Source organism: Saimiri boliviensis, chromosome 5, assembly GCF_048565385.1.
Source record: "Saimiri boliviensis isolate mSaiBol1 chromosome 5, mSaiBol1.pri, whole genome shotgun sequence".
Classification (NCBI taxonomy): Eukaryota; Metazoa; Chordata; class Mammalia; order Primates; family Cebidae; genus Saimiri; species Saimiri boliviensis.
The window spans coordinates 7,820,572-7,840,840 of NC_133453.1; the positions used below are offsets into that span (position 1 = coordinate 7,820,572).

The 20,269-nt window shown below is 48.3% G+C and overlaps 1 protein-coding gene across 2 annotated transcripts; it reads left to right on the forward strand.

Annotated features, from left to right (window-relative positions):
* HJURP (Holliday junction recognition protein) lies at positions 1-18,958 on the forward strand. Of its 2 annotated transcripts, none has more exons than XM_003936735.3 (9): positions 1-179; positions 504-570; positions 1,778-1,833; positions 4,734-4,830; positions 7,076-7,140; positions 8,704-8,796; positions 10,213-10,291; positions 12,248-13,830; positions 16,769-18,958. In XM_003936735.3, exons 1-9 carry the CDS (start codon positions 84-86, stop codon positions 16,835-16,837), a joined length of 2,205 nt encoding a protein of 734 aa, XP_003936784.1. In that variant the 5' UTR covers positions 1-83; the 3' UTR covers positions 16,838-18,958. The 2 variants fall into 2 exon arrangements, with proteins under 2 accessions (XP_003936784.1, XP_074254929.1); XM_074398828.1 differs by having other exon boundaries at positions 16,776-18,958.
* Positions 18,959-20,269: the final 1,311 nt, after the last annotated feature.

The window sequence follows — 20,269 nt, forward strand, 5'->3', positions numbered from 1 at the left end:
TTGAGTTGAGGCGCTCGGGGTCCTGGAGTCCCGGTCGGCGCTGAGGTCGTTGCTGGGGCGGCCGCTGGGTTCCGCTGTGCACCATGGAGGACGAGGGCATGGAAGACGACGCGCTGCTGCAGAAGCTCACGGCCAGTCGCCGCCGCTTCCAGAGGCGCATGCAGCGGCTGTTAGAGAAGGTGAGGCCCCCGCGGGTCCGCCGGGCGGGGAGGCCTTCGGGGCGGAGCCAGTCTAGGAGGGGACGCAGAACGGGAAGTGGAGGGGGTTTTGGGGGCTCAGAGTGGGGAAGCGGGGCTGGGGCTCGGGTGCAGAGAAAAGGGCTTGGTGGGGCTGGGGGATCTTGAGAGGGACGAGCGGGGCGGGATTGGGGGCTGCGCTGTAGAGACTGTTTGGGGCGCCCCAGACCAGACTAACACCCTCTCGCGGGCTGGCGCCGCCTCCGCCTGGGTCTGGGGCTCCTCATGGCCCTGGAACCTGACAGGAAGCCCCTTTCTCCCTCGCAGTACAACCAGCCCTTCGAGGACGCCCCGGTGGTGCAAATGGCCACGCTGACCTACGAGACGCCCCAAGGTAAGGATCATCCTCCCCTTCTGAGTATTCGGGTGAAGAGTGTGTGAATGGAGTCGTTGAAATCCCTTTCCCTGCTCTATTATCAAGTAAACTTTGTTCACCTAGTAGGAACCAAAACATTGGTGCCCTTAAACCTGCGAATTAATGGAATTACTTATTAAAGCAATTCCTGAAGAGACAGGTGCCTGCCTCCTGGTTCACATGCCTCTGCCTTGCCGGGTTGGCCTCCCCGCTGGCCACCTCCCCACCGTGGTAGCTTGGGCCAGTTGCTTAGCTGGACTGGTCTCAGTGTCCTCATCTGTGAAATGGGAAGGATGATGATAGTAACATCTCCTGGGTGTGGGTGTTGTAACAGTACTTACAATTCCTATGAAACTCTGGGAAGAGGAACACTCACATCGACTTGTTTGCCCTGTTGAGCTTGGAGTAGTAACTGTCTTCCTTGAAGCTCCAAGTACTTGAATAGGGAGAAGAAGGCACTCGTTAAATCGGACTGAAATCGTGTGGATTCTTTCTGGTAAATAGCTGGTGATGCTTTGCACTGCCTGGGGTCAATTCTTCCCGTATAGCTTTATAACTAACTGATTATCACTTAATGAAAACAAACCTCAGAGCAAGTTCTATGTTGTAGTAAACAGGCAGAAAAGGTTCACAAGATCTGCTCCTTGAATTAAAAGAAATCCTACCTTTCTGCCTTTATAGCCAATCCAGGCACACCTGGGGTGAAAAGTTTGCACAGGCAGAAACTAAAATATTCCAGTGGCAGGTCTCTGTTACCCTTTGGTCTCTGTGTAACATGTAATTGCCCTTAGAAAGCATTCACTCTGTATATCGGATATAGAGATAGATTGCCTGCAAAAAGTGCTAACTCTGTATATAGTATGTAGATTGCCCTCTCTATATATATTTTAAGGACAGTCGTCATATATATGTTCCTTGTTTACATTTGACTTTTTGGGCTAATGATATAACTTAATGGGCTGCTGCCTAGTAGATGGGAGAGATTTCCACGAATAACAAATTTGCCTTAAAAACCTGAAACTTTACCAAGATGAACAACAGCGGGGTATCAGAAACGGCTTGGTTTTAATATTGTAATATTGTACCTTTTTATTCGCCTGTCACTCTGGCTTCCGGTGAATACAGATTGAGCAGAAAATCAGCATTCAGGATTATTTAAATGGTCGTTTTTGTTTCTTTTCTTCAGGATTGAGAATTTGGGGTGGAAGACTAATACAGGAAAGAAATAAAGGAGAGATCCAGGTATTAAACGTGAACTTTTATTGCCAAATAACCTTGCTGTGGAGGAGTATTGCTGTGAATAAAGGTGTGGGTGTACCCAACCTCTGAGGTTATCTGGAGGCCACCAAGGAGCACTGTTTCTCATCTTGACTACACTCTTTTTCTGTTTTTAAGGATTTACTTAGAAGCGTTTTTGCTGTTGCTTGTCCAATGCAAGGAGGCACTGTGTAATGTTTAGCCTTTTGGTCACCCTGTGTTTCCTGTGTCACAGGCTGAGGGGCTCTGATAACACACGTGCAGAGGCTGGGCCAGCCCCAGCGAGGGGCTCACTGTGTTGAGACCTTACAGAAAAGACCAAATCCAGTTCCTTCTAGAGAAAAAAAAAAAAAAAATGCCTCCTTTCCTCTTTTGAAAAGGGAGGAAGAGAGATGAGGGAGGTGCAGTGTGGAGGGTGACACATCTTTCCCTCTGCGTTTTTCTACCTTCCAAAGACCTGGGTTTCCCTGCCTACTTGATCCAAAGGTGTTGCAGCTCTGAGACCTGTTATTTTAGTGGAAAGTGCTGTTGGCCTTTCTGCGAGGACACCCATGAGCCCTTTTGCAAGGTTGTCTGGCATTCAATTAATCACTGCCTCTCAGATGCCACATGGTTCCTCCCCGTGGTCACAGGTCAGGGAACCTGTGTCCACGAATGAAAACATCAAGGTCAAGGTGACATAATATTAACAACAAATTTGAAATCAAATCTTCTTGATTAATTATTCTAGTCATAGAAATGTTATAAGTACATACAACTCCATAAATGAGATGATTTCTCTATGCACAGATGGTCACTAACGCTATTTTAGTACAATGTGATTCCCTATAACATTTTTATAAGTGCATTTTTTATCTCACTTTTCCAGTTAATATATATGGAGAATTCTTCTCTTCATCAACTATTGTATAATTACATAATTATTTTAAAAACTACACTTTTTAAACTGCTCTCCTATTGATAGGCAATTAGCTATTTGTGGCTTCCTTCATTATAAATAAGAGTTGGCACACTTTTTCCACAAAGGGTCAGATGTTATATAGTTTAGGCTTTGCTGGCTATATGGTCTGTGTTATGACTATTCAGTTCTGTGTTGCAGGGGGATAGTGACCAAAAAAATATGTGAATGAGTATACATGGCTGTGTTCCAATAAAACTTTACTTATAAAGCCCCTGTTAGAAATGGTTCTCAAAGGAAATCCTGGTCCTTATCTTCTCCCAGTACTGATATGCCGAGAAGTAGGATTATTGAGTTAAAGGATATATACTGTTTTAATTATACATAATAGAGATGTCCACTCATCATTTGAAGATTTATTTAAGGTTTTTGCTTAAAATGTAGGAAGACCCTACCTGGATCTCCAGAATCTTCAGACCCGTTCTTGGGATAAGGAGGAAACTGGGTGTAGTCTGAGATTTCAGCTGGGACATCTCTGACTTCACTGTAATTGCTGTTGGTGACAGTGCCGAGATCCACCTTCACCTTTTCCCAGACAACTCGGTGCTCCTGCTGCCCTGGAGCCTGCGGGAGGCAGTGGGCCCTAACAGGCTGTGCTGGTTTGATTATAACACACGCTTGGACTCTCTTTGTAGCTATCAGAGCTGCCAGGTAGTTTGGGGTTGGTGTAGATCGTCTGCCTCTCCGTGATTCTCAAACCAGATTCTGCCTCAGACACAGCCACAAAACAACCCTGTAAACTCTAGCTTACATGATGGTTTCACTGGAAGCAAAGGTTCTGATATTCTGGAAATGGGCATCAGTTACCACATAGTGCTCCTGGGTAGCCCCAAGTCCCTTGAACCCTCAGAGTTGACACCTGAAGACCATCCCTAATGGTATAGGCCTCACCACCTTCTCACTACCCTGTTCTTATAAGGCTGGGTGGTTCCTAAAATATTAATATTTTAACCAGTCTGGTATCTTGAGTGCTTGAATTTCACTAATGAGAACCCACCAGTGCCATTTGCTGGGATTATTCATGCTGGAGAGCAGGCTCTGGAGAGCTGAAGCAGGCCTGCCGAGGAGTGTGGCCGCCTGCCCACCAGGTGTGAGCTCCTGGTCAGGACAAGCAGCTGCCCTTGTGACTATAGCTTAGGCTTAAACTGACTCCTCCCAGCGTTTTTTTTTGTTTGTTTTTTTTTGTTGTTGTTGTTTTTTGTTTTGAGACAGAGTTTCACTCTGTTGTCCAGGCTGGAGTGCAGTGGCGTGATCTTGGCTCATTGCAACCTCCACCTCCCGGGTTCTCCTGTCTCAGCCTCTCGAGTAGCTAGGTTTAAGGGTGCACGCTGCCACGCCTAGCTAATTTTTTGTGGTTTTAGTAGAGATGGGATTTCATCGTATTTCCCAGGCTGAGCTCAGGTGATCCATCTGCCTCGGCCTCTCAGAGTGCTGGGCTTACAGGCGTGAGCCACCATGCCAGCCTGCCTCCTGGCCTTAGGCCTTAATACTCCATCACATTCTTTAAAGATCACAGGAAGTCCCCCAGGGGCCACCTGACTATTTCTGTGTTTTCGCTGATGACCTCAGGATAATTTTGTTCTATTTCAGTTTGGTTTTTTCCTTGTCCCAGTCCCTATCATCCTTGGGCCAGTGTTAGGAGGTGTGAGCTTACCTGCTTGCGACTGGGCCCCAGACTTTCCCTGCTCCTTCCCTACCTTCCAAGTGGCTTTTTAAGTAGCAGCTCTGTGCAACCAGAGTGAGCCTCAGCTTCCGCCCCTGCTCTTGAGTCCTCTCATAAAGGGGACATGCAGGGAGAAGAGAAGCCTTGTGGGAGGCTCCTGCTGTCAACTGTGTTAACGGAGGGATTGCAGGTTTGTGACTTTACAGTGACTGAAATGCGCTGTCACTCAAACAACCATGTCTTTATTAACTTCTGCACTCGGAGGACTCCCTCGTGAGGCCCACAGACAGGACAGATGGCTCCGTGCAAGCTGCAGCGCAGGCTCCTGAGCTTCCCTCGCACCACACAGTCCTGGGAGCCGGTGAGTGTCGCCTTTGTCAGAGAACTGAGGTCAGGAAGGACCAGACCTGACACACCTGTTACAACAGCTGAAAGCTGAGATTCCTCAGTATTAAAAGTTTTTGTTTTTTCTAAGGTATATCTTAAAAACTAAAATCATGTTAAAGTTCGCTGTTGATTCCTTCTGAGCTCTGCCTTGCCCACAGTTACATCTGTTGCCTGGCATATGAATAGTACTCAGGTGGTATTTCTTGAGTAAATAAACATGCCCCTCCATGTGAAAAAATAATAGTACCCAGATTTCAGATTTGCCCTTACAGCGTGGTATTGTGAACCCTCACTTCTACAGGGAAGCTTCCCACCTCGTCTTCCTAGGAGGCTTCTTCCCTTCCCCCAGGCCAGTCTCACTGCCCAGCCCCATCTGTTCTCGTTTCTCGGGAATCTGTCCCTCACCCTTTCCTTCCATCTGTTCCCTGGATCCATCCATTGGTGTTTAGATGTGCCCAGACTCCCCTTAACACATCAGACCCTTCGTGGCTCTCCCCTGTCCTGGGCCCCTTCCTTTGTCCAGTTCCCTTTACAACGAGAGTCAAATGACCTGCTCCGTTGGAGGTCACTGCTGCCGTGGATTCCCTGCCCCGCCAGCCCCGTACATTCCTCTCTCGATTCCATTCTGGCTCCATCTCTAAAGCCCAAATCTGGGTGAGGTTTCTCGCGACCCTGTTGCTAAATCCTGCTCGCACTCTTAGGGTTTTATTCTTTGGGTTTTGCCCTCTCCATAGCATTTAAACCTTCTGGAAGTTCTGGCCTGGGTCTCTGTGGTCGCCCCCATCTTCTTCCTTCCCAGCCTGCAGTCTGCTCACCTCCTAGCCCTGCCGTGTGCCCTTTCTGGAGGATTTGTCTGAGTCGCCTTCGCCCCTCACCTGCATGGAGCCATGGCTTCACTGTATGTTGACTATAACCTCCAGCCAGACCTCAACAGAGGGCATGTGATTGCCGAGCAGCCCCTCTGCTTCAATACTTCATGTCCAGACTTGGCACAGCTAACACTCAGCCCGGCAGACAGGCTCCCCATCTTCTTTTCTGCACCTCAGTATAGGCCCCTACCATCTTCCCTCTAGTGTGAGCCAGAAACCCAGGGTCCTCTTCAGCTCAGCCTCTGCCTCATTCCTCACAGCCAGGGCATCCCTGTCCTGTGCCTTGTGCCTCATGATCTCTCATGTCCACCCTGAGCACCAGACCCCACCCCGACCCGGGCGCCCTCTGCCCAACTGACACACCTGTGAATGTGGTCCAGCCACTTCTCTGATGCAACACGTGGCTTCCCATTGCTTTTGGGGTAAAAGGCCAGAACCCAGAATGGGGCCTGAAGGCCCACCTGATCTGCCAACCTGGTCTCACTGCCCCCGGGAAGCCCCTGTGATCCCCAGGCTGGAACAGACCCCCTTCTTAACTAAACTCTTTAGACCTGGGTTCCTCTGTTTGTGGCCATGAAACATTTTTGTCACTAGCCTTTAAATGCCTATCTCTCCTGAACACTGGCCTTCTGGAGCCTCTGCCCACTCTGCCCAGCCCTTTCCCTGGCACCTTGCCTGCACCAACATTTAGTGATGGGTGTTGAGTTGCTAAAGGGAAGCTGGTGGTCTTTCAGAGTAGAAATGAGAAAGCTCTTCTTGAGGATATTTACCTGTGATGCTGTGTGGTTACTGCTGTTAATCCAGATTTTAACTGTAAATCCTTGGGTCCATGAATATCCCCAACTGCTTGAAATGACAGGAAATAGTTATTTGACAGCTGTACTGCCCAGTATGGCACCCACCAGCCCCCTCAAGATGATATTTAAATTAATTGAAAGTTAAATAAAATTTAAAATCCGTTCCTTCAGCCATAGTGGCCACATTCCAGTGGCCCCATGTGGCTAGTGGTGGGCCTGGGACAGCAGAGAGAGAACTTTCCATGGTTACTGTAAGTTCTGTTGGGCAGTGCTCGGCTTGAATGTCTCAACTTCCAGGCTCAGAGGCCATGGAAAGCTGGAGGTGGTGCAGAATCTGCCTTTCTTTACTCCATGGCCCCAGGCAGATTCCCATTCCAAGGGGTTCTCTGGGTTAGTAAGAACCATGGACAGCCACAGATGACTCCAGTGGGTGCAACTTGAAGCAATGGGGACTTTTACTTTAGAACTTAGATGTGATTCCAAAACCATCCTTGAGAGGAAAATGCACTCTTTCCTAAAAATCCTGATTGATATTTACTTGTTTGATTTTTAGATTCAAAAAGCAGTGACGTCTATGTCACTTCAGACCAGGAAGAGTCAGTGGCTTGGGCCTTAGCGGTAAGTCCTGCTTTAATAATGAATGGACAAAGGGGGCGCTTGGGAGCTCAGGGGTGGATCCATCAAAGCCCATGTGGCCTGGGGCGGGCAGCGTTGCCTGCACCCTTCTGGAAATCCTCTCCTGAGGCTGGCTTTTGCTACTTTCAAGTCTTATGCTGTCCATATTCCCTTAGGGGGTAAGTGACTCCTTTTCAGTCTAGGACTTGGCAGCCAATTCTACCCCCAGTGCAAGCCTGATTCCTGATGATTTTCACTCTGCAGATGAAGCTGTCAGTGTGGTTGACAAGGCTCCATTCGCCTTGATGAGCACATGAGGGCTCTTGGTCTACCCCACAGAGGCAGGGTCAAAAGAGAAGTGCTCTAGGAAGTATTTCCATGTCTGCCCTCAAAAGCCCCAGGTCACAGGTTGCCTCATTGGGCAGCCATCACTCACCTAAACAGTAACTGTCATTTAAATGTCTGCTTCCTAGAGTACCTCAGGGTCACAGAAACCACCCATTTCCTTATAGGATGTGCCTCTTGCCCTCCTTGGTTGAGATACGTGAGAATTCACACAGAGCTTAACCTGCTCAAGCATCTTTCCTGGCCCCCATGTCACCCTGTCACCTACTAGAATATCTGGTGCACAGTTTTCCTCTAAAATTGCTACTTTAGCACAGAGAGTTTCCCACGCACCCATGTGTGACTGTCAGTGACTAAGAAGAAAAAGACAGTGGCCCTGGGGAAGAAAGTGGGTGCTTACTGAGGGCTTATGTCGGGATTGGCAGCAAAGGGAAAGTGAGTGGGGCCAAGAGCCAAGAACCAAAGGCCAGCCCCACTCCGCAGAGGATCAGGGTGATGCCCTTCTCTTTCCAGTGTCTGGCAGGGGAGGGGTGGTAGGGCAGCCTCCTGAGCTGGAGCACTGAAGTTCTGTTTTTGCTTTTGATTTCTTTGGGATGGAGTCTTGTTCTGTCACCCAGGCTGGAGTGTAGTGGCACCACCTTGGGTCACTGCAACCTCTACCTCCTGGGTTCAAGCAGCTCTCCTACCTCAGCCACTCAAGCAGCTGGGACCACAGGTGCCCACCATGCCCAGCTGGTAGATACAGGGTTTCACCGTATTGGCCAAGCTGATCGTGAACTCTTGGCCTCAAGTGATTCACCCACCTCAACCTCCTAAAGTGCTGGGATTACAGGCGTGAGCCACCACGCCCAGCCAGGAGCACTGAATTTCTTATAAACTTAGCAGTTTTATTACCAGTAGTTGAGTCCCGAACTCACCTAAGAATATTCAGGTGGTTATATATATTTTTTCTTGTCTAGAAATGCTGTCATAAACTTCTCCAGACTCCGTTTTATTTTGTTTTTTTTTTTGGTTTGGTTTTTTTTTTTGTTTCGTCTTTTTACATTCTTTTGGGTTATTAACACAGCAGGAGATGAAAAAGTGACTCAATAACGTCATGGAGGTGAAAGTGACTTTGAGTAACATCATGTAAAGATTTGTACATTAGTGAGCTTGCCAGTTTGTTCCAGAATCCAAAAGGTCAGAAGCTCTTAAAAATTCTGACTTCTCTTTTTTGATCAGCCTGCAGTGCCTCAAAGCCCTTTGAAAAATGAATTAAGAAGGAAATACTTGAGCCAAGTGGATATACTGCTACAAGGTGCAGAGTATTTTGAGGTAATTCAATTCCCAGTATTTGTTTTTATATCACACATTGAGGTACAGTGTTATCATACAGAACCCGTAAAGAGCATTTGGAGTCATGATTTCCAAATTGTTTTATTCACATGCCGAGATACTTGCTCTTGAGTAAACACTCCCCGTCCCCCGGGCAGCACCATCAGGAAGGTGGGAGCCCTGGCAGAGGCATTCTGCCCACTGTTCTGAGGCAGCTCACAGAAAAAGGTAGTGGGGCAGCCAGACATGGTGGCTCAGGTCTGTAATCCCAGCATTTTGGGAGGCCAAGGCAGTTGGGTCACCTGAGGTCAGGAGTTCGAGACCAGCTTGGCCAACAGGGTGAGACCCCGTCTCTACTAAAAATACAAAAATTAGCCAAGTGTGGTGGCGAGCACTTGTAATCCCAGCTACTCCGGGGCAGGAGAATTGCTTGAACCTGGGTGGTGGAGGTTGCAGTGAACCAAAGTCATGCCACAGCACCCCAGCCAGGGCGACAGAGCAAGGCTCTGTCACAAAAGAAAAAAGTCTGTGAGGGCCACACCTGGGCTCTTTAAGAGCAGCCCCAGCCTCTGGACCGGGATTTGAGGCTGCATAGTTAAGGAAGCAGTAGGTGCCTTCCCCGGTATGACCAGGCTAGCATCAGCTGCAAGGTGAGGTGCCTGACCCTTGGCACCTGTCCCACCTGTTCAGAGGTCAGGGGATGTGATGGCATGAGAGGTGGGCATTCTCACCCACTGCCCCCTCTCGTAAGGTCTGTGCCCTCTATCATAGAATAAAGGACATTGCAACAGCAAATACCTAGGAAGTACACATGGCAGAATAAAATTCATCTCCAGGAAAAGCAGCAGTCTCACAGGGGTGTATCTGTTTTCCTTCCGTGCTGCTGACCAGTGGAAGGCCTGTATTTGAGGACCACTGACTTGGTGGACGTACCTGAATGCTTTTTCCTTTAGTCCAAGGCAGCAAATGGTGTCCTCCTGGTTGCTGTGTCGATCCGGGGAACAGATTAGAGTTAGGAGCAGCTCTGTCGGGTCTTCTTTGTCCACCGTCCACCTGGCCTCTGGGTGTTCTTGTGGTCCAAGTATAACGGTAGACAAAGCTACCAGCACCCCCAGGGTAAGAAGTAACTGGCAGATGAGTGCCGACTGTGGCTGGAAGCTGTCCTAGACACCACGTTGAGTGTCCATATCTTACTAGGACACTTTTTCCTTCCACTGCCCGAAGCCCAGCTGGCCACTGTCATCACGTTCACACACTTGTCAGCATGGCTATGCTAAGATGCACAGTCTATGTTGAAAGGGAAGCAGCTCCTTACACCATCCTTGGGGATATCGCATTGTCAAGGGATAACCCAGCTCCTTGTACCCAGTTGACACCTGGCAACTTTTTTGTTGTAACCACTGGCTCTGATTTCAGTATGCAGCTAACAGAGCTGGAAAGGATGTACGTGTGACTCCGCTCCCGTCACTGGCCTCACCCACCATGCCTGCCACTGGTGAGTGTGACACAGAAACTGTGAACTGTGCGTGTCTCCTTCACTTTCATTGGAGCTGTGTGGCCCCTCAGCGCTGCTCACACTGGGCACACTGTCATTTCCTGTCATGTTTCATCAACATAAATTGTTAGAGATATACTTGCATTTCATAGGAAGATGAAGATGTTTTAAAATGAGCTGTTTGCTCCTTTGCAAGTCTGCTCTTTCTTCCAGCTTACTAGTTTGAAAAGTTTTTGCGTCTCCAGAAGCACAGGAGTAGTACAATGAACAGCCTTCATGTGTTTCACAGTTAACATGTTGTCATGTTTGCTTTGTCACCCCCCACACACGTGCACACACAGTGTATATTTATTTGCATTTGTGTACACATTTATCTAAATGCTTTACACATACCTCCAAGAATCGGGTGATTCTCCTTTGTGACTACGATACGCTTAACACGTGCCAGAAATTGACCACCGATAGAGTACAGTTTTACCCATTGTGCCAGTGATGTCCTTTGCAGCCGTTCTGGTTTGTCTGACCGTTTCCAGACCCACTCAGGCTGGTACCACTGGCGCGTTTAGTCTCCCGCCATCGAGAGCAGCTCCTTGGCCTTGTCTCCCTCGTGGCCACCTTTCATATTACCGTCTTTCTTGAGTAGTCCAGGCCAGTAGTTTCGCAGAATGTCCCTGAATTGGGACCTGATTGCTTCCTCGTGGTTAGGTTCATGTTAAACATTTCTGGCAAAACTACTACAGGGACGACGTGTCCTCTCAGAACGTCTGGTCAGTTTGTCCCACTCTTGGTGACTTTGAGGCTGGTCATTGAGTTAAAGTGAGACCTGCCCAGTTTCTCCCTGCAACGGGCCCTTTTTCCTTGGGGTCACCTGTGTGTGATTCTTTGTGATCTCCTAGGATCCCTTTCTCTAAAAACTTCTCACCCGGTGATTTAGGAACCAGCACTGAGGATCGCCTGAGTGATGTTTCAGCCCAGGCCGTTTCTGTCTCCGCCATTCCTTAGCACATGCTAGTTGGCATTCCTCTATTCAGAAGAGCTATCTCTGCTCTGGTTCTCCCCCCGCCCCACTTCTTTTAGTGCCCTCTTATGCTTTGATTTATTATTATTATTTTTGGGGATCTGTAGGAATTCATGTAGTCTTTTGTTCTTTAATTCACATGTTAAAATCCATTGCCAGTATTCAAGTTGGCACTCAAGTAGCCCCAGATTTAGCTGGCAGGGAGCCCCTTTTAGGCTGGCTTTTGTGCCGTGTGATGCAACCCCATGCGCTTTTGAGCTCTTCACCCCTACCCTGATGCCATATTTGCCTCTCCCAGTTATCACCAGCCTCAGTGACGTAACACGCGCTCGTCTGGTCCATCGTACAACACAAAATAACTCTGGCATTGCAGCATCTGCTACCACTCTTCCCAACAATCTAAACAAGCTTCGGAATTTCCAAGCAGCTCTTTTTATCCTTAGACAGTCCTTTAAGAGGCAGACATTCAGAGTATTTAGACTCTTTTTTCTCTTTCAGTTATTAGGTTAACATACAGGTTTATTTTTTCTGTTTGTATGCCATTTTAGGGTTTTTCCCCAAGAAGCATTTAATATGATGCAAAAGTCAGAGCTCGATGAAGAGGTTTGTTTAGAGTTCTTATCCCCTACCCATCTCTGTAGTGAACGGTGTCATCATTTTTCAGTTTCTAATTAGCTTTTGAAAAGGCATCCATCTTCTAAACAGCCCAGAGGGAAAGGCAGGCACGTTTGGGAAATGCACGATGGAGAGTAGAAATCAAATTTTGAAAGCAAAAAAAGAAATCTCTGAGAAGAGTCTACTCCTACACATTTGTGGTGTTTTGTTTTTACTATTGCTTAAAAATGCAGTCCTGATCCAGTCTTAAGTTCTGTCCTCTGTGCACACGGATGGTTTAGAATGGTAGCACACCTTTACTTTATGTGTGTCTTTTCTCCCAGGATACTGCGGTTTTGTCTCCGGAAAGAATTCTGGTGACCCAGAGAAACCAGCACCATCTCCCAGAGAATGGGGTCCTTCACATACTTCCTCCACAGACGTGGCCTTAGTACCTAGAAATGACGGCCTCTCCCTACAAGAGACCAGTAGCAGCAGCTTCTCAAGCAGCCAGCCCTTTGAAGACGATGGCATTTGCAACGTGACCATCAGTGACCTGTACGCGGGGATGCTGCATTCCATGAGCCGGCTGTTGAGCACAAAGCCATCAAGCATCATCTCCACTAAAACGTTCATCATGCAAAACTGGAACTCCAGGAAGAGGCACAGATGTAAGAGCAGGATGAACAAAACATACTGCAAAGGAGGCAGGCGTTCTCAGAGGAGCCCCAAGGAGAGCTTTGCTGTCTGCTCTGAGCCTGTGAAAGAGACAGGAGCATTAAGAGACTGCAAGAACTCACTGGATGTTTCTCGTCGTAAGACAGGTTTAAAATTGGAAAAACCTTTTCTTGAAGTCAACAAACCCCAAGCCCGTAAGTTACATCCGAGTTGGAAGGAGCTGAAAGTGACACCCTCGAAGTATTCTTCCTTGACTTATTTCAGCTCCAGTGCAACACATAATCTTGATAAGGAAAATAGATTTAGGACATTAAAATGGTTAATTTCTCCTGTAAAAATAGTTTCCAGACCAAGAATACGACAGGGCCATGGAGCGAACCATCAGAGGGAGATTGAAATCCGATTTGATCAGCTTCATCAGGAATATTGCCTGAGTCCCAGGAGCCAGCCTCACCGGATTGGCCTCCCAGACTCCTGGGCCGTGAACTTGTACAGAGGGAGCCCTGTGAGCCCCGGTGGCTTTCAGGGCTTAGAAACCCGCAGGCTGAGTTTACCTTCCAGCAAAACAAAAGCAAGAAGTTTAAGTGAGACTTTTGAAAACCTGGGCAAAAGTTGTCTGGAAGCAAGTAGGTACCTATCCAAGAGTGATTCCTCTTCATCACTTCCAGGGACCAACCCCACACACAACCCAGCTCACACACAGCAGACATCTGATCTTCATGTTCAAGGAAACCATTCTGGAGTAGTTAGAAAGTCAGTATCGCCCAGCAAAACTCTTTCAGTCCCAGATAAAGAAGTGCTAGGCCATGGAAGGAATCGTTACGATGAAATAAAAGAAGAATTTGACAAGCTTCATCAAAAATATTGCCCCAGATCCCCTGGGCAGATGAAGGTGCCTTTATGTATTGGAGTCTCTCCAGATAAAGCAAGTATGGAAGCTGAGTATCAAGCAGACGTCTTTTTAGAAAAATTAAATCCAGACCCTCGTTTCCAGGGTTTCTGGAAGTTACCGTCATCACCCCTGGGGTGCAGAGAAAATCTACCGGATTCAACTGCAATTGAGGCTCATTCGTCTACACGTGTTGCTTGTGCCAGAGACCATCAGTTCCCTGCGAAAAGACCCAGGTTATCAGACCCCCAGGGCTCCGGACGCCAGGCTGATGCCCGGGGTGCCTCAGGTGGGGTAGGCAACGCTGTCAGACCGGGAGAGCAAGGCAGCTCTTCACAGCCCAGCTCAGAAGAGAGGAAGGTGCGTTTCTGTTGGTTGAATGTGATGTCCTACGTGAGTGACCACTCTTTGGACAGCCGCTTTTTATTTTATGGGAGGAACCTTTGTGCCACTTTTAATGAATCTCAACCGAATTCTTACATAAGTATTCATTTTCCCAGCATTCTCCCCAACACTTTTCCTTCCTGTAAGATCAGTGTCTGTATCAAGAATGTTTTCCTGTGTTAGATGCGTCGAGGTAAAGCAGAAGACGTTCTTGCAAGTTTCACACACTTTCCATTCGTGTGCATTCAGAGGTTTTTCCCTGAATCCTCACGTACTACATTTGATTCATCTTTATCAAACCTTCCTTTCTAACCTCTTCATCTGACACACTCAGAAATTAGCTGTTGTAAGGTGAAACTGATCTAAAGCGAGTGACTTCCTGTCTACTTCTGGATTCCTGGTAGGGACAGAGCAAGAGTGGCCTGGGAGAGCCACCAGCATAGTTTTCTCACAGAGGCGAGGCGTGCCCCGCAGTTCATCTCAGTGCTCCCTGTTCAGACTTCTGCACCTCGTTTTGCGGCTTAATTTGTGCGAATCATGTCAGCTAGAGTTGTAGTCTAGGTGTGCCCTTTGATTTTCCTGAGAGACGGGGGCAGGGAGATGTTAGTGGGGGCTGTAAGTGTGGGCAGGTACCTTTGTTGCTTGAAGGGCTGGATTCCCCAGCACAGCTGCTCCGTTTCCACAGCCAGGATCTGGAGGATGTGACTCTTCTTAGACTCAGTGCCACGGCTCACCCACAGGCTGACGGGACTTGACTATGGGTTCGATTTGGCCAGTTTCTTTGAGTTTTGTGTGTTTGTGGTTCCAGCAGGTGAGGCGGTGTCTCCAGTATCCTCTTCCGTTGTACCTGACTCCAGTGATGTGCCTTTTCTCTGAGATCATTTGGGTGGACGCTGCCTGCCATGAATGTCCCATTTTCTGTTTCTCCCCCCAGGGCTCACCTGGCCTGCAAATTGCCCATCCAGCTCAGAACCTAGGTCCGGTATGCCTTGTTCTTTTAGTGGCGCCTGCCTTCGAAGCCTGCACGTGACAGACCACACACTCAGACCACCAGTGGCCTCCCGTGGCCTAAGCTGTCTGGTGCCTTTCTCACTGTCACTGTCTTCCCTATGCCCTGGGACTGCGGCAGGGTCTGCATAGGACAGCCCTTCCCTTTCCTTCCAAGGGAGCTTTTGCCGGCGTTCTCTCCCCTTCTTTCCAGTTCTTTGCTGTTGCATCCCCAGACTCTACCCACTGCTCAGCTGCCTGCGCTCTGCAGGTGACCTGCACCCTCCCGGGGGTGCAGATGCTGGGTGCCACGGTGCAGATGGTGGGTGCTGCGTTGGGGTGCTGTCTGGAACGGGCTCTTCTTGTAGGTTAGCAGCACAAGGTAGAAACCTTTTGGCTCGGGCTCCTTGGCTTAGTTCTAGAAGCTCCCAGGTTTGGTTAAGTCATTTCCGTGTATAAAGCCATACTGTGTAAGCTAACCAGAAGCAGATGGAACAAGGCTCGTTGTCATTTATCTTCCCAGTTGAGGACGGACAGATGTAAGTGTTCAGGTACTGGGAAAGGTTTCTCTCTACAGGGCCCCAGCTAGGGTCAGGGGCACTGTGTGAGCAGGGCCCCCGGAGCTCCTTCCCTGGCAGTGCGTGGCTGACAGCAGAGTCTCTCCCTGGGTCTTGGTCTCCAACTGTTTGCCTGGTGCCCCTCCTGTGCCCACTTGGCATTTTCACACCAAGCCGCTGGCCTTGTGCTTTCAGCCACAGGTAGTAAAGCCTTTTGAGAATCTCAGCTGCATCTTCATGGCGTGGAGTCTGCTTTGAGAGCGAAGCTTATGCGTTCTGTTTAACGGATGACCTCTCAGGATTCTCAGTTGAAAGGGGAGCATTGCACTGAAAACAACTCCTGGCCAAGAGAGTAATCTGAGGTTTCTCCTGGCCTCCCACACATCAGAGCTCCTATGCTCTGCTTGCCCTGCTTGTCTAGAGCTAACTGCATTTTCTCAGCTCTTTTACCATCGTCCTGCCCCTGGGATTCTGTCTTGTGCCTTTCACCGAGTTCCATAATCTGCTGGCACCGCACCAGTTGCCTGAGGTCCTCTTTCCATGTATGACGTCCTGCCCCAGTGCTCTGTGCAGAGGATCCTGTCTTGCTTTTTCACCTGCTCAGCCAAAAGGGCTTTCTTCTGGCCCAGCCACACAGGAGGGGCCTCGGCCTTGCAGAAAATAGTGTGCGGCTGCATTGCCGTGGGACTGGAGAGTCTGTCCTGAGGACCCAGCCCTTGGTGGCCCAGGAGGGCCCGCCTCCCCGCATCCCTGGAATTTGATAGCAAGTCAAATCGTAAACACCCCAGGTTTCATTTTAAACCACAGTATCAACGTATTTAACTGGTTTCCTATATTTTTTCCGCTTTTCCTGCTTAAATGATAAATTTCTTAAGGAAAAAGACCAAATCTTCATGAGCTGCAACTACATAAGGAGTTTTTATGCCTAACATCTGAGGGCTGTCTGTGCCAGGCCATGCCGAACTGTTTTTACGCCTTTTCTTTAATCCCCACCAGAACCCCTTGGTTAGATGGATTCTGTCCAGTAGGCAGGCTGTCTCTCCTTTTAATAGATAAGAAGTAGCTTGAGTCTTAGAACTCCTAAATTCGCTTGTGCAGTGCTACCTGGGCCAGCGTGTGGGATGAGGACTTCTCCACCAGCTTGCGCTGTCTTGGGGGAGTATGTGGGATGGCGTGGGGGGCGGGGGGGATTGCCTTTACATTTTTATTGTTTCTCTAACGTAACTTATTTATTTAATGCCATTTTCTGTAAGTATTTTTATATATGCAGTGGAGTAAGTAGAAAACAGTTAACCTTTTAGTGGCTAGCGTTGGGAATTCTAGTAGAATTTTGCTAACATCATTTTCTTTGTCTTTTTTTTTCCCCCTAGAGGAAAGAAGAACACATCTTACGGGACGGAAGAGAAAAGTGGTATTGTGCTAGAAAAATTCAGAGCTAAAAGTCTGTAGCTAGGTGATTGTGGAATGTTATTTCTCTTCTCCCTTGCTCTCTGTTTGTATTTTTGTTTTTAATTCTCGAGACGATGTGAGGAGTTGGTTGACTTCTCTGCCCTTAAAGCAATTATTAGTGAAATTGGCTCCATCAGAGATGACCCTCGAGTTCTTGCTGTAGAAATTATGTGAATAAAGTTGCTTGATTAGAATTTTTAGGGTTCTCTGATAGGCCTCTTTTTCTCATGTGTTCTTTTTTAAATTTAGACAGGACCAGGGAATCCTCCCTTCTGTTTGCCATTTCGTTAGAGAATATTGTTTGCTTGTGAAACCTGAGTTTGAGCCCCTGCATGCAATGACCCTTGAAGAAAAATCAACAGTATTTGATTTTTCAAATCAAATACTGTTTGGTTTGAAACAATATGGTGGTCCTAGATACTCCTGCAGCCACAGCGCCCGTGACTCCTCAGGATTGTGATTGGAGCTGTTGCTGACAGGATATCAGGGTGGTGTTTTTGTAATGAAATATTACACATATTCAGAATACATTGGTGAAACTCATGCTGGAATAGTTAATATATTACCATGTGTGTTTTGGGTTGCTTTTTAATGAAAGGTTTAAAATGAGATTAAATTACACATTTTTCATTCTTGCCTGCCTCCCCAGGCAATGGCTCTCCTGCTGTTGGCAGGTATCACCCCCCCCCCACCCCGCCCCATATCCCGTCTCCCTACATCTTGTGTTGGGACCATGTTACCTGTATGTGTGTGTGTGCGTTCAGGCTGCCGTAGCAAAATGCTGAAGACCAGGTGGCTTAAACAGTAGAAATTTATTTTCTCAGTTTTCAGAGACTGAAAGTTTGAGACAAGGGAGCCAGCATGGTTGGGCTCCAGCAAGGACTCTTCCTGGCTGGCAGAAAGCTGTCTTGTTGCTCTGTCCCCCCAAGCTGGAGAGAGTAAGGTCTCTGGTGTCTTGGGAGGGCACTAATCCCATCATAAGGACCCCTCACTCGTGACCTTATTTCAACCTAATTGGAGAAAGCCCTATCTCCAGTGCCTTCATGCCAGTGGCTAGGGCTTAACCATATGAACTTGAGGATGCACAGTTCCATCCATACCCTGTGAGTCAGTCAGGAGGGCACCCACTGCTGAGAGCTGAGAACATGGCTGGGCGCTGCAGACCTCACAGAAGGCTCATTCTTCAAAGAACAGGCTGACAGTGGACTGCTGGCTCAGGCTCGGCCAGGGCCAAGATGGCCCCTACAGATCTAGAACTTTCCCTCAGGCCTGCTACTTCCTGAGAACAATACAACCCACCCTTTCCTCTTCAGGAAAACCATCACTGCGACCCAGAACTGTTTGTTCCTCTCCTCCCCTGACACGCAGCAGACTGCTGAAGCCTCGTTGGGCAGGCCAGGCCTGGCTGTAGAGAGGCCAGAGCTCTGTCACCCGGTGGAGGAGGTGGGGTGGAAAGATCTGGGCATGGGTCTTAGCCAACTCACAGGATCTAATAAGGGACCTGTAAACTATACAGAGTTTAGTCTCTGTGTTTCAAACTATGTGAGTAACAATACGTATGCTACAGTTTTGTTTCATCAAGAGACTGCATGTGACGAGCTGATAAATGTGGGCATCTCGTTTTGAGATCTCTAGGTGGTTTATGGTCCTGGGTGTCTGTGAACGGGAGCAAAACAGCCATGATCCTTGTGCGTGGGACACACCTAGAGGTGAAATGGGTCATGGATGGGTGTGCGCTGAACTTCACTAATTATGGCCAAATGGCTGCTCCAGTTAGCCCAATGTCTGACGAGATAAGAGGGACCTTTTCCCCACATCGTCGCTGCCCATCTGAGCTCTGGCAGGTGTGAAATGTGTTGCTTCACGTTTGCTTTCTCTTGATAACTTGTTGAGTGTGTCTTCCTGGGAGTCCTGGTTTTTTTAATGTCCTCAGGACACTGGTTTTATATTTGCCTCTTTTTTCCTGATTTGGCGTATTCTGGATCCAATGATGTGAAACAATCCAGTTTTATGTAAGTTGAAAGGAACTTAGCTACGATTTGTCATTTGACTTTGTGGTATTTTATTGTATGGAAGTTGCATTTTAACACAGTGCTATGGTTTGGATGCCATTTGTCTTGAAATTTAATTGCAGATGTAACTGGGGGGCCTAGTGGTAGGTTTTTGGGTCATGGGAGTGAACCCCCATGAATAGATGGATGCCTTCTTGAAGGAGTGAGTTCTCACTCCGTGAGAGCGAGTTACCTTTGCACCTGCCCACTCACCTTTCTGCTTTTCCGCTGTGTCTTGTAGCACAAGGCCCTCCCCAGAAGCCAAGCAGATGCCAACGCCATGCTCTTGGACTTTCCAGCCACCAGAATTGGGAACTAAACAAACCTTTTCTGTATAAATTACCCAGACGTGGGTATTCTGTTTTTAGCAACACTAAACATACTAAGGCAGACAACTTCCTCCTTTTTCTGGCTTCTGCTGTTACTTTTAAAAGAAAAAAGCTACCATACTCTCAGTATCAAAAATACTGTACTGTCTTCAGTTTTGCTCTCTCCATTTAGGTCTAAAAACCACCTGGAAAAGTTTCTGCACAGGCGTGAAGGCAGAGCCAGTTGTGCAGAGGTACAGCTGCCTCCTTGTACTGCGTTGAGGGGTGAGCCTTCCCCACTGCAGCAGTGGTGTTCAAGCTTGTTTAGCAGCAATGCTCTTCACTTGGCAGGAAATCCCTTCACCATTTGCTCCATGGGAGGCACAAAACAGTCTGAAGACCACTGTTCCAGAGAAGGCTTTAGCATGGGTGGGTTCTAGGGCAGCATAGCAGCTCTCTCCTGTGGCACCCCTGATGGTAAATTCCTTCGGCAGTTGTACTGCGAACGGTTTGGAAGCCCTGGTTTGCCTGCTCTGGGGACACCTAGACCATTCTGATGGCCCAAGCATAGGAAAAGCCTTCTCCGCCCTTCCCCTTGCTTCCCCTACTTGTTCTTAGACATGGGCTAATTTCTCCTTTTTGATCAGGAGCCAGATTATGTTCCAGGCTTCACTGGGCTTAAGTTCCAACAGTCCAGACTTGGTAACTTTAAGCCTCAAAGGGAAGGATGAGGGTGGGCCTGGAATAAATGTCAGTTCCTCCATGCAGCCTCCCTGGATTGCCTCCATGCTTGATGCACACCCACCCTCCTGTGCCACTGCAGCACTTCCACCCTGGCTGCAGTCCTCCCTCTGATGTGTGTTGTGGTCAGGTGCCTTTCCCTTTAAGAAGGGTCCCTGGACGCAGACTGGACACGCTAGGCCTCCCCTCGCTGCTTGGCACAGTGCCTGGCCTTAGGTACACTGTCAGCCTGTGAACTGGGGGTGAACTACGAGTGAAGACGGAAAGCTAGTTTCCGACCCTTTGAGCCAAGGGTCTGTCAGACACATGTACTGGTGGGGGC

Excerpts from the sequence above, each read along its gene's own strand:
- HJURP (XM_074398828.1), top strand. The coding sequence starts at position 84 with ATGGAGGACGAGGGCATGGAAGACGACGCGCTGCTGCAGAAGCTCACG. Across the intron at positions 180-503 it reads TGCAGCGGCTGTTAGAGAAG|TACAACCAGCCCTTCGAGGA; the intron begins GTGAGGCCCCCG and ends TCTCCCTCGCAG. Across the intron at positions 10,292-12,247 it reads ACCCACCATGCCTGCCACTG|GATACTGCGGTTTTGTCTCC; the intron begins GTGAGTGTGACA and ends CTTTTCTCCCAG.